Below are 14,221 nucleotides of genomic sequence, written 5' to 3' on the forward strand. Positions count from 1 at the left end.
TATAACGCATCGATCGATGCGTTTTTAAAAAAACATACAAGATTTTCCGAGGAAATTTCGAGAAACAATTCAGATTGTCGATCGATCGATGGGATACTCTCATCGATCGATCACAATCTTACGGCCCGGTCCATCCTAGTAATCGATCGATGCGTTTTTGTTCTATAACGCATCGATCGATGCATTTTTTAAAAAAACATACAAGATTTTCCGAGGAAATTCCGAGGAACAATTCAGATTGTCGATAGATCGATGGGATACTCTCATCGATCGATCACAATCTTACGGCCCGGTCCATCCTAGTAATCGATCGATTTGTTTTTGTTCAAAAACGCATCGATCGATGCGTTTTTAAAAAAACATACAAGATTTTCCGAGGAAATTCCGAGGAACAATTCAGATTGTCGATAGATCGATGGGATACTCTCATCGATCGATCACAATCTTACGGCCCGGGCCATCTTAGTAATCGATCGATTTGTTTTTGTTCAAAAACGCATCGATCGATGCGTTTTTTTTAAAAAAAAAATTACGTTTTGAAACCCCAAACACTAGTTCGTCGGAATTTCCTCGGAATATTACGAGTAAATTCCGAGGAAGAAGAGGGTTTCCTCGGAGTTCCCTCGGAATAATCCAAGGAAATTCCGAGGAAATAGGGTTTTTAAACCGAAAACAACGTTTTGCCGTTTGAATAACACCTATATAACCCTTATTAAGTGTCTTACGTTCATTATGAAGTCAAAAATTTGTTCCTTACCGTATAATTAACACTTTTCCGATTGTATGAACGAAATCTCGCAACATAAGAGAAACACTTATACCTTTTAATGAACGGTAAAGGGAATACTTTCAATTAGTTTTGAAATTTGTTATTTCATGGTTTATGCTCATGTATACAAAGAATCCTCAATGGTATGCATTACAATTGTATAAGAAATGAAATACGGCAAAAAAAATTGATGTTTTGAAACCCCAAACACTAGTTCCTCGGTATTTCCTCGGAATATTCCGAGGAAATTCCGACGGATATTTTACTATCCGTCGGAATTTCCTCGGAATATTTTCATTTTACCGGGCAAATATTTCGCGAAAATTGAAATTAGAATTCCGACGGAATTCCGACGGATAATGTCCGTCGGACCCTAGGTTTTATAACCACGAGCCCCTTCTTCTTCCCCATTTCTCTCTTCTTCCTCTGCGCGACTCCTCTCTTTCTCTCCGGCGATTTCCCCCTGAAATCCGACGATATCTCCGGCGATCTCCCTCTTCTCTTACACAAATCATGTAAGGACCCTATCCCACTCTCTTAGGTTCTATTTGTTAGGTTTTTGTGTAGTTTTGATAGATTTTTGTTAGGGTGATTGGTTAGGATTGTGATTTGGTTGTATAATAGGTTTAGAATTGTGATTTGGTTGAATAATTTGTTTTGTTGAATTGATTTAGAATTTTTTATAATTTTTCTATTTTTTGAATTTATAAAATCGATTTTTGTATATAAAATCGATTTTGGTATTTTACAAAACGATTTTTGTATTTTACAAAATGATTTTTCTATATAAATTCGATTTTTTGAATTTTACAAAAAAAAATTTCTATATAAATTCGATTTTTTGGATTTTACAAAACATTTTAAATATCTATAAAACTTTTTTTGTGATTAAATACTATTATTTGGGATTTAAAAATATTTTTCATATATATATATATATATATATATATATATTTTATATATTATTAAAACTATTTTTTGTAATTATTAAACAATTTTTATTTATTAAAACTATTTTTTGTTTATTAGAACTATTTTTATATATTTATTAAAAAAAATTAATATATATAATCTTTTTCTGTGATTAAATTATTTGGGATTTTTTTTTAATAAAAAAATTAATTTATATATTTCTGTATTTATTAAATATATTTTTTTAATTTACAGGTCTCATGATGATCAGACCCGGCCTCGACAGCGTCGTGGTCGTGGTGGTACGGGGAGCCAGTCTCGGGATTCCAGCCATTTTCAGGATTCCCCTTCGCCCCACAGCTCCAACCATACATCTCCCTCTGCTGCACCCGCTCATGCTCCTCTCGCTCCCGCTGCTGCATCCGCTCCTGTTCCTCCGGGTCCTCCGGGAGTGATGAGGGTTGCGGAGTTGGTTCAACAGCCCGGTCGTGACCATCTTCCGTATCTCACTCCGTATCCACATGGACGGGGTCAAACATGGTAATTAAACATTTTTTTTTCTTTAAATTTGGATTCATTATTAACCGTTTGTTCTTTTAATAAGGTTCAACCGATCCGGGAACGGGATCAGCGCATGGATCAACCGTATGATGTACTCGGCCCTCGACAGTGGACATCCGACTTTCACTCACTTCCCAACCGACAAGCAGGTTCTGTGGTTTCGTCAGTTTGCGGTAAGTATTCTAATTTTTTACTTATATTTTAATCTTTAATATAAATTTTCTACTAATTGTGTTTTTTTTTCAGCAAGAGTTCAACTGGAATTCCGATGAGACGCTCTTTATCTATCACCACTTCGTCCATAAAGTAATGGACAACTATGGGAAGCAGATCCACGAGTGGAAGAAGAAGTGGGAAATCAATAAGGTTCGATTTAATTTATTAAACAATTTTTTAATTTATTAAACTATTTTTTAATTTATTAAACTTTTTTTTTTTTTAATTAAAAGGTCCCAAAGTCGATGAACGACACGGTCTGGAAGGAGTTGTGTGCGCATTGGGATAAGGAGGAGACGAAAGAAACTTCTTCCACCAACTCCACCAACCGCAGGAGCGACCGTAAAGGGAAGGGCATCTACAAGCATAACTTGGGTGCTCAATCTATTGCCACTCTCGGAGATCGCATGGTAAGTTCAACCGCTTTTTCTTCAATTATTTGAGTTTCAGAATTTAAATTTATTGTGCATTTCTTCTAATTTCTAATGTTTCTTTAATTTTATGTTTTTTTTCAAGGCGGAAGAAAATGATGGCGAGCCGGTCGATGATCTCGCCCTAATGAGGAGGGCGTATACCAACAAGAAGACCGGCCAGATTGATGACGGTCTTGTGAGGGACGTGGTCGACCTGGTCCAAACTCAGGTGGTAGACGAAGTGTCTCAGCTTCAAACCGAGGATGACGCTTCGACGGCTTCGACCAACTTGTCCCGGTTTCGAATCAACGAAATCGTTGAATCCGTAAGTTCTTTTTTTTTTAAAGTTCAATTCATTTATTTCTTGGTTTAAATTTCTAAATTTGGCTTTTTTCTATTCAGTCGGTTCCAAAGAAGAAGGGACGTTTGTTCGGTTTGGGTCGTCGCACCCGGTCGGTTCCTCCTTCTTCTGCACCACCGCCCTTTGTTGATCCAGAAGTACTTACGGCTCAGTTGAAGGACAAAGATGATCGAATATCTTTGTTGGAGACCCAGATGGCGGCTCAACAGGCGGGCTATGAGGCACAGAGGAGGCTGAACCAGCAAATGATGGAGATGATGCAGAGGATGTACCCGAACGAGGTATTCCCGGACGTGCCAGACCCGTAGTTTTTTTTTTCCCAATCTCGGAATGTTTTATTTTTATTTGTGAAACTTTGAATATTAATTAATATGATTTCAATTTTACTTTTAATTTCATATTTTCGAATTTAAATTTCAGAAATTTTATTTTTTCAAAAAAATTAATATTTTTTACATTCCGAGGAAATTAATTATATTTTTCACTAGATCGATCGATGCGTTTTTGAACAAAAACACATCGATCGATCCGTTTTTTTTTAAATATAGCGAGGGACATTTCCCTCGGAATTTTCCGAGGGACAACTCCCTCGGAATATACCAAGGGAACAGTTCCTCGGAATAAACCGAGGAAAAAGTCTGTCGGTATACTCCTATCGATCGATGTATATATGTCCAAACACGCATCGATCGATGAACTTCCGAGGAATTATCCCGACGAAGTTCTACCTCGGTATATTCCGAGGACTTTTCCGACAAACAAGGGATCCTCGGAATTTCCTCGGAAATTTATTTCCTCGGAATTCCGTCGGAAAATTCCGAGGGATTTCAGAGGAAAAAAGAAATTCCGAGGAATTATTTCTGACGACGTGTTTCGTCGGAATTTCGCCGGAATAACGATATTCCGACGAAATTCCGACGATTTTTTCCTTCAGAATCCTTGATGTTTTCTTGTAGTGCCAATATAATGAAATGGGAGAAATATTTAGAAAATTATTTTATTTACATATCTATTTATTTAAGGTATAAATAATATAGCAAAGAATAACAAATAATTTTAATAACATAAAGTTACTATATTTAGAAAAAAATGTTATAGTTTTTATTAAAAATATAATCTCTAATGTTTATATTATGAAAAAATTATAATGTCGATATTTTATATTTTCAAATATTTTAATTTGCTGAAAATAATTAAAATGAGACGCATTATTACTTGATTTTAAAATCACATGCAAAATGATCAAGTTGGGTCGCAAAAACCAATTCAACCAGAAATCAAAACAAACATATATCTTATTTTACCTTAATAGGTCCAAGCTCACTGCCCTTACAAATATAGTTTATTGTTTTGACCGATAAAATCATGTTTATTATTGGAAAAGTCACAAAATTAATAGAAAATTCTGTAATTAATTGGAAAAATCAGGGGCATAATCATAAGAAGAATTGTGATTTAATATTATATATCTGTATTATTTTCTTGACTGTGAGAATATCGACGTAGACTGACGATGGTGTTTCTCTCGATCCCCAATGGAACGACTCTGTCGATCGACGTAAACCCTAACACAACCACCATCTCCGCCTTCGAACAACTTGTTCACCGACGTACCAACGTTCCTCAGCCTCTCCTTCGCTACTCGATCCGTGCGCAAAACCCTAGCCGTGTGTTCCACGACTCCCTCCTTTTATCCGATCTTGGTGTCTGTCGTTTCTCTACTGTGATTATCCACGTCCCTCTTTTGGGTGGGGACGAGGGAGCGCTTCCGCCGCGGTTCCCCGAGGAACCAGTTATTTGGATCACCGTTGCTAGGCTCGAGGAAGCTGATGGGCACACGGCTATGGTGTGGAACACTATTGAGATGTGTGTAGAGACTCTTCAGAGAGGTGGTGTTGTTATTGACAGAGAATGTTGGATCAATGCGGCTAGGGTTTGTGAGAGAGGTAGGTATGTCGTAACGTGCAAGGCAATCATCAAGAACTTTATCGGTATTGGAGTTGATGAGGAGGATAGAAAGAGAACTTGGCTTGCTGATGCGGAGATGAGCAAGAAGAGAGGTTTCATTGAGACGGCAAGAGCGATATATGAACATTCTCTTACTGTCTTCTTGAACAAGAAAAGTATATGGCTTAAAGCTGCTCTTCTTGAGAAGAGCCATGGGAGTAGGGCATCTCTTGATGCCTTTTTGCGCAAGGCAGTGACAAATGTCCCTCAGGCTGAGATTCTCTGGCTCATGGGTGCTAAAGAGAAGTTGCTTGCTGGAGAGGTTACAGCCGGCCGCGCTATTCTCCAAGAGGCTTGTGGTGTGATTCCAAACTCTGCGGAAATCTGGCTTGCTGCTTTCAAGCTGGAGTATGAGAACAAGGAGATGGAACGGGCGAGGATGCTTCTTGCAAAAGCAAGGGAAAGAGTAGAGAGTGAGAGGGTCTGGATGAAATCAGCCATTGTTGAGAGAGAGCTTGGCAACGTAGAGGAGGAGAGGAGATTGATTGATGAAGGGTTGAAGCAGTTCCCAACATTCTTCAAGCTTTGGTTGATGCTTGTGCAGCTAGAGGAACGGTTTAATAATCTGGAACAGGCCAAGAAAGCTTGTGAATCTGGTTTGAAGCACTGTCCTAACTGCATACCACTGTGGATCTCATACGCCAATCTTGAAGAGAGAGTGAATGAGCTGAACAAAGCTCGTGAGATTCTCATCACGGCAAGGAAGAAGAATCCTTATGTGGCAGACCTATGGTTAGCTGCTGTTCGAGTTGAACTGAGGCATGACAACAGGGGAGAAGCAGAGAACTTGTTGTCAAAGGCTCTTCAAGAGTGTCCCAAGAGTGGTATCCTCTTGGCTGCGGACATTGAGATGGCGACACGTTCTCAACGTAAAACAAAGAGTATGGATGCTATGAAGAAGTGTTTTCGTGACCCGCATGTCACTGCAGCTGTCGCCAAGCTCTTCTGGCAAGAAAAGAAGGTGGAGAAAGCTAGAGGGTGGTTAAAACGGGCTGTGACCTTGAACCAAGACATTGGCGATCACTGGGCCTTGTATTACAAATTTGAACTTCAACATGGAACTGAAGTGAGGCAGAAGGCGATCCTTGCCAAATGTTTAGCTCGTGAGCCGAAGCGTGGTGAGAAGAGGCAAGCTATCTCTAAAGCAGTGGAGAATGCACACCAGCCTACCGAGGTGATCTTGAATAAAGTCTTCATTGCATTGAGCAAGGAAGAGAAAGCTACTTGAAAGTAACAACTAACAAGTTCCTTTGTGTTTTCCATGATCATACTATTCTCATAGCACATTTTTTAGCTCTTGTTTTCTCTTTGCAGGCTCAACTTTTAGCTGTTCATGTTTTTCTTCAGTAGCAAGAACCCTTCAGTAGTCTTCTTTGTGGGTTTCTGTGTGTTTTTATTCAGCTATTAAACTATTATTGTTCGTGTATTGCTGATGTTTCTTTCATGCCTTAGACTTCCTTCTGAAGGAGCTTTGTCTTCCTGATGTCTAATATTGGCGTGTATGTACAACAGTACATGTCATGGACTCCACTCCAAAGTTTCTTTAGACAGTGTAAGCAACTAATAACCCCTCATAGAGTTTCTGGACTTGTTTGTTAACGCTATTGATAACACTGATTGTGATATCAGGTAAATATATTAAACCTCTTGCATGTTTAAATCAACCAACCAGTTTCTTGCTAACCTCCAACAATTTCTTTGGCTTATGTACACACTTGTTTTTTCGGAGAGATGGTTCTCACAAAAATGAAGACGAGCTCTTATACCGGCTGCAGTAGAGCCTAACTTTAAGAGTCGCTCATAACCATGACTGGTCTTGAGATTTTAGAGGCAATAGACAATTTTATTAAAAAAATAATTAAATAATTTTAAACAATTTTGAGACCTATTTATATGTAAATTATTTTTTTTAATCTATGACCATGACGTCTCTGAAACTGCAGATCAACTTTCCCTGTCTTCGTTGAAATCGCAGCCATCTATTTATGAATAAGGTACATGTCCAATTGGGCGAGGTCTCTGAGGTCACCATGGCATTGGTCTTCCTAAGAGTTGTAGTAATGCATGAACATGTTCACAGTCGATTGTTGTGAGATTAAGATGATTAAAAGCATTCATAATTACCTTTAGGACATTATGTCTGCCAAAATCAGGATCAAATCCATCAGAAGACAGCTGACTTTGTGGCGGTTGAGGACTTGCAGATTTATAGAACCACAGGGACCGGAATCTACTAATAATTAGGGGCACAACTCAAAGAAAATCCGCTAGGCCACGTGGTACGAAAACTGGACCAAACTAGGCTGTATTGAGCCCATCACAAGTCTCAACGTATCTAAACCAAACCTGAAAATGAACTTTACTGAAACATGTTGCAGACCCATTGCCGGATTTAAGCTTTTACGGGTCATTGATATTTAGTAAGAATTTTTATAAAATATATTTTCTTAAAAAAATTAGGAGCTTATAATTATGTAAATTACTTCTTATCAATTTAGGAATCAAGCCTAATATTTCATTAACCTGCCCCATAATCAGTCATGGATATACATTTTAAAAATTCCTATTTTATTCTTAAAATTAACAGAATGTCTTAACCTCTGTCAATGATGATGATAAAATTTAAATTGAATATATCAATACACTCACTGATCCAGTTGATACATATTAAAAGAATTGGGACGGACCAAATGTACTGAATCAGATTTTAGATACATAGATAATGTCTTTTATAAGATTTTATAGCTTAATAGATTGGTTCTAGTCTTCTAGATAAGAGTTTCAGGCATGACTGAGAATTAACAAGGGGTTGATTGATTTCCAGGCATAAACCGAAAAATACAGAACAAAAATATTTGACAGTTTGATCTGGTCTGCTTTGGATATGCTTGGTAATATACGAACAGGTTTGGTTTAAACTATTAGAGATTAAGTATTCCACATCGGTAGTGGAAGACATCATAAAAAATATACAAGATAGATATGAGCCAATCTACTTATAACCAATTGGTTTTAGGTTGGAATCTCATATATATCAGAGCCCGATCCAAACAGTCGAACTCGATCCACATAGATTTGATCCAAAGTTGACCAATCAATCCTTATCCGAAAATTCAAAATTGACGCTTAAATAGCCATCATCTCAAGCATACGCATTAGAGACTAAATATTCCACATCGATAGTTGGAAAGAATCATAAGCAATATATAAAATAGATAGGCCAATTCATTTATCACCAATTGGTTTTACATTGGAAACTCATCTAACTTAACATAAACACTGCTACTATGGTATGTTTATTAGATAAGAGACGCGTGATATTATAATCTTAGTTCAGTTCAAATATACTTCTTGTGTTACAAATTTTAAAACCAAAAGAGCATGTAAGATCTAGTGAAAATCAGATTAATTTTTCTTTTGTCAACAAGATATAAAACCTAAAATGATTTAGCTAACTAAACCTAAACTGGAAATATTAATTTTACATGAATAATAATTAACAGCTGTATTTGACCATTTCATGCCAAGTTGTCTGTTTTATATTTTTCACTGGAGATAAAGGTGATATGCTGAAAATTTAAACTTTTTGATCTATAATCCTAATTTCTTTAATTTTTCTCTTAAACATATGCCTACATAACCACATCGTGGTGGCCTAGTGGTTTCCAATAGAGGAGAAGTTGCCATGTTGGTCCAGGCCAGGGATCGACTCCCTTCTATTGTGAAATTATTAGTTCCATATGTGGCCACGCGGATATGGGCCCATGCTTACGGCCCATTTGAATACCCGGAAAAGGATTCATCTGTGGGTTGCACTTCCCACCCGGAAATTAGATATGTGTCTTTAATAGAGCCGAATTTAACCCTTTACCGTTCAAAAAAAAAACATATGCCGACTTCATGTCCAGAATTAAGATGGACCCCAGAAAATGCTACCAAAAGCAGAACCAACAAAATTAAAGTTGAACAACAAATCCATTATTAGGTTTGTGATCATTATATGATGATGGGACGAGAACTTGATCGGTAACATTTTCCAAAAAGATATGAAGAAATAATACAAATAGATAATGATATTGTTTGTCTATGTATAACACGAGTGTGGAGCATAAACAGAAAAAATATTAACTAGTGGATATATATGAAACCGCATATTTGACTTTGATAGTATCAAATGTTCGTGGCTTGTTGGTTGTTGAACTCTTTTATTAAATTTATTTAATATCTTAGGGGTTAGATTTTTGTGATCCTTTCAGTTGATGTGGTATGGTTAGTGGTTTATAGTTGATGTTATCAGATCAGAGTAAGACGTAATGTAAACCACCTTCTTAAATAAATCATATCTCCTCGTGAGTGTTGCCTAAAACTTAGATCAATAGCCAAACAAGATAAGGTATTTTTAATTGGTCCAACAATTCAATACAGTTATGGTGAAAAAGGTAAAATGAAACCTGGGTGTGTTTGGTCTTGTAACATTCGGTATTGGTTCTGTGTTCTATATAATGTATTTTCAACAGTTAATAATAACATGTTCCAGCATATCATTAAATATTAATAACTATTACTATTTATTTTATCCTATATATCTAATTTTAATACTCAATCTATAAGAATTAAAATATTATGTATTTGGTGAGGGTTTTAAAAAAATTGTTTCTTGCATTTGATTAAAGTAGAGTTGCATTTGAATTAAAGTACAGTTCTTTTTATATTAATAAATAAAATATAATTTATTATTTACTTAATAGTAGTGTTAATATAAATTTAATTAATTATTAAAAAATAGATTATTTATTTAGTTCCTTACATTTTGGTTAGAGTATATATTTAATAATAATTAAATATATTAGGTATAAGTACAATAATATGAAAACTAATTAAATGTAATAGTCCAACCTAGACTATTTGTAAGTAGATAAAAATAGGACCATAAATTAATAGATTAGATAACATGTCTTTATATTTTATCAATACATTTAATTTTTTTGAACATTTGATATCTTCTAAAACTGATATTATCTATTATCTAATAAATCAACAATTTTTTTTTTTTAGTTATAGGCTCAAATTTCCCTTTATATTTTATATTTTCATGTCTTAAAATAAACATTGTTTTGACATATCCAGACAGAAGAAAGTTTGATAAGTTTTCATTGTACCTCTAAAATTTGACTTATTAGAGAGTTAAATTACGTTTTTATACCAAAATTTATGTTGTTAACCTAAAAGAAAATTTTTAAAACTAAAAATTAATCTTAACATGATACCTAATCTGAAATGTATGGACTATAGACTATTCAACTAAATTGAATTTAGCTATGTATAAACTAGTCCAACTGTTTCGAACTGGGATTATACACAACTTGAACTTACAAACGGCATGGTGATAATAGTTAATCTGTAGTAGATTTGGTATGTTTCCTAAAATACTAACTGCTTGTATGAATAATTGATTATCATAGGTAATATTGTTACATCAAATCTGTTCATTCATTGATCAATAAAAAAATATGGTGGATGAAGACATTGCAAAGATGATTAGATCGTTATATTTACTGTTACTGAGGTACAAGAACAAGACCCTCTCAATAAATGTTATCAAGAAACAAGAAAACACTCTTTTCGACACATCAACACTTTATAATATACTAGATCTTCCCATAGATAGGAACATAGGACTCAAAAGCTATACTACACCCAAAATGCAACAACCACTTTAATTGCATTAAGAAAACGCTCACTGAGCGGTTTGAGCCTCCTTGCCACAGCCACTGCTGCTCCAACCACTGGTTGTTACGGCCAGGGAAAATGTAATCTCCTATTCACTTAAGAACAAAAAGAAAAACAAAATGATGTGATGTTTTTTTTTAAACATCTAAAGTTGCAAATTATCCGTTTAGTGATGGATTTGTTTAGCCACGGTGAGCCATTCTTGAGAAGTAGTTGAAGTCATGGTGTTGGACTCTTAGCTGTTTCAGCCAAGAATCAGCAACACTAAGAAGAGATATAACTCGCTCTTGATCTTGACCTTGATCATTTTCCGAGAGCCAAACATTTCCTTGCATCTTGTAAGTGGCTAACCCGAAAGGAAGCAAAGTTACACCTTCTCCTTCCTTCCGAGTCCTCTCCTTCTCCCCACCATTTTCTTCTGGCTCCATATCTGTATATCCAGACCATAACAGTTACATTTTTGCCGGATATAACACATCGAAAGACGAATGAGAAGATGAGTTAGTACCTTGGAAAGAAGATGAAAGAGTGTGATAAGTGAGGAAACAAGTAGACAAATCTTTGATGGTTCTTCCCATTGGTATATGGTAAATAGGGTACCACGCTACAGCCATCCAACTTGCCGGGGAAAGATCTACGCTTCTCAGCGACATCAATCCAGGGTACCTTTGAGCCAACTCATTGATCTGAAACCAAAACCAATATGTGTCATTTCAAGTTCTGAGTCTTGACTGATGAGATCATTGAGTTTACCTTATCCATGAGAGGAACGCGAGCATAAGGAGCTGATCTCTCAAAGTGTTGCATATAAAGATAGCCCAAACGATCATTGGGATGCAAAAGAGCGTCATGCTCAAGTCCTTCATCAGAAGCAGCACTTCTTGAAAGCTTATCACTCTCACTCTCCTCACTATATGAGTCACTAAACGAGCTTTCCCCATCTTCAGACTCTTCCCTAATTAACAACATAAAGGACTCAGTTAATTAGATCATTTACAAGAACAAAAGGGTTCGTGATCGATGTTTACCTTAAGTGGATCAAGGAAGAACGAGAGGTGAAGATCTGGATAGCAGAGAGGTAAGGAACATAGTATTGAACAAGAGATTCTCCATTAGTGAGGCGAATGGGAACACCAGCTCCATAAGCGCTCCATTCATCGTAGCAATCCCATAGATCACTCAATCTGAAATACTCTACATTTTCTCTCTCTAAGTGATGCCAAATCATATTCAAACTCCTAATCTCTGTCTGCAAAAAGAAATCATTTTTAAAGTATTGCATCATATTAAAGCATTGCAAGAGAAACAAGGAACGTTTCAAACCTTGGGGAGAGATTGGGGTGGCACTACAGGTGTTGTGCAATGAAGGAACCTGTCAAGGTTCGATTTTTTCATTGACCCTTTTCCAAACACCATGATTCCTTTCTAAGAGAAGAGAGAGATTGGGTTTCTTGATCCTTGTTTGAAATGTCCCAGAAACAGAGCAGAAACAGAGGAAAGGAACAAGGGAGAGAGAGGAATGGGGGAGTTTAAGAGGGAGACACGCAAGGGAGTGTCTGAGCTTTGACGTTAGGACAGCTGAATTTAAGGGCAACGGAAGTTATGGACAATAAATTTTTTATTTCTTAAATTTAAAACAAATGGAAGAAAAAAACGAAATCTGCTCAGTTACTTGCAGAAGAAAGAAAAGTCTTTTTTTTTTTTTTTTTATGTGGAGAGAACTGATTTTCCGTTGTTTGTTTGTTTCTGTGATCGAACAAAAAAGACGAATCCAGAAAACAATGTAATGACCCAACTTGTCAAAACAAAGTTTTTTTCTTGGTGTTTGATGAGGATAACAATTAGGCATGGGCATTTTAACCTGGACCCGAATATCCGAACCGAAACCGACCCAAAAATACCCGACCTGGAACTAGATCGAAAATTTACAAGTATTTTTTGGGTCTAAAATTTTTTTACCCGAAAGAACCGGAACCGAAAAAAACCCAACCCGAATAGACCCGGACCCGAAAAGAACCTACCCGAATAGACCCGACCCGATAAGAACTGATTTGTATCCGACTTAAAAACATGTATATCTAAAACTATGATGTTTTTGTGTTCTATTTTATATATATTATTTTATGATTTAGTTGAAATATCTTTTGTTAACAACATTTGTTATTATTTTTTAACATTTTTAAAGTAATATAAAGCTTTAAAATGTAAAATTTAGAGTTTTAAAACGTTTTATTTTAATTATTAATAGTTTCATTTAAGTCTTTTTTGTAAAATTTTAGATATATATGATAAATATTCAACTAAAGTTGATGGAATTGGGTATATCATGTTTTTTTCAGATCCTAAATACCCGAATCCGACCCGGACCCGATATGGACCCGAAAAATTACGGGTATTTTATGGGTATTTTAATTATAGAACTGAACCGACCCGGACCCGAAAAGAACCGACCAGAACCCGAACCGAAAATTTCTAAGTATCTATTGGATCTAAATATTTAGGACCCGAAAAAATCTGAACCCGAAAAGAACAGGCCCAAACCCGATCCGAAGACCCGAACCTCCATGCGTAATAACAATTTTGCCGGAAAAATGAAAACTTTATCGGAGAACTCTTGAAACAATGGAAAGAAAAAACAGAGGGTATCGGAACATGAAACAGAGACGGGTAATATATAAGTTGAGTCAAAAATTTCTATTCTTCTGGGTTTTATCTTCTTCTTTTTTTAAATTTTAGAAAATGAATATAAAAATAATAAAAAGATTTAGAATTAATTAATAAGATAAAATAAGTAAGAGAAGACTGAAATTAAGGGTAAACAGCTAATCAAAGATTATCTCAAAGTTTGACGATTTTCCTCGTCCACATCTAATGAACCTCACGCGGTTTTTTTTTTTTTTTATTCCCAGATCGACTCTTAGATGTTTCGATTAGTAGATTACAAGAAATAAAAAACCTAAGTAATGGTTAAGTACACTTAACAAATTTCTACATAGAAAAGTATATTAGGCTGCCTAACTTTTTACCCGATGTTTTTCTCTAATACTATGTTCTAATTATGCCATATATTTTGATTGACTGTCGTAATACCATGCCGTCTAGGAAAAACGCAAAGAAAATATGTACTATGTATATATACTCCATAAATACTGGACTTATTTGTTTTTTATATTGGATTGATATATATATATATATATATATTACTTTAAATCCATTGGTTTATATTTTTATATACTTCAATTGAAAACTAGT

General features: G+C 35.6%; 2 protein-coding genes across 2 annotated transcripts; one reads left to right on the forward strand and one right to left on the reverse strand.

The window, feature by feature from the left end:
• Nucleotides 1-4,365: 4,365 nt before the first annotated feature.
• On the forward strand, nt 4,366-9,755 carry LOC106436234 (protein STABILIZED1-like). Its single transcript, XM_048751032.1, has one exon. The coding sequence runs from the start codon at nt 4,746-4,748 to the stop codon at nt 6,465-6,467; it is 1,722 nt and encodes a 573-aa protein (XP_048606989.1). The 5' UTR covers nt 4,366-4,745; the 3' UTR covers nt 6,468-9,755.
• Nucleotides 9,756-10,757: 1,002 nt separating this feature from the next.
• On the reverse strand, nt 10,758-12,793 carry LOC106436231. The gene is made up of 5 exons (XM_013877190.3): nt 12,293-12,793; nt 11,998-12,218; nt 11,723-11,924; nt 11,478-11,655; nt 10,758-11,399 (listed from the first exon to the last, which is right to left on the reverse strand). The coding sequence occupies exons 1-5, from the start codon at nt 12,383-12,385 to the stop codon at nt 11,152-11,154; spliced, it is 942 nt and encodes a 313-aa protein (XP_013732644.2). The 5' UTR covers nt 12,386-12,793; the 3' UTR covers nt 10,758-11,151.
• Between the last annotated feature and the right edge of the window lie 1,428 nt (nt 12,794-14,221).

This window comes from Brassica napus, chromosome C3 (genome assembly GCF_020379485.1).
Source record: "Brassica napus cultivar Da-Ae chromosome C3, Da-Ae, whole genome shotgun sequence".
In the NCBI taxonomy this organism is placed as follows: domain Eukaryota; kingdom Viridiplantae; phylum Streptophyta; class Magnoliopsida; order Brassicales; family Brassicaceae; genus Brassica; species Brassica napus.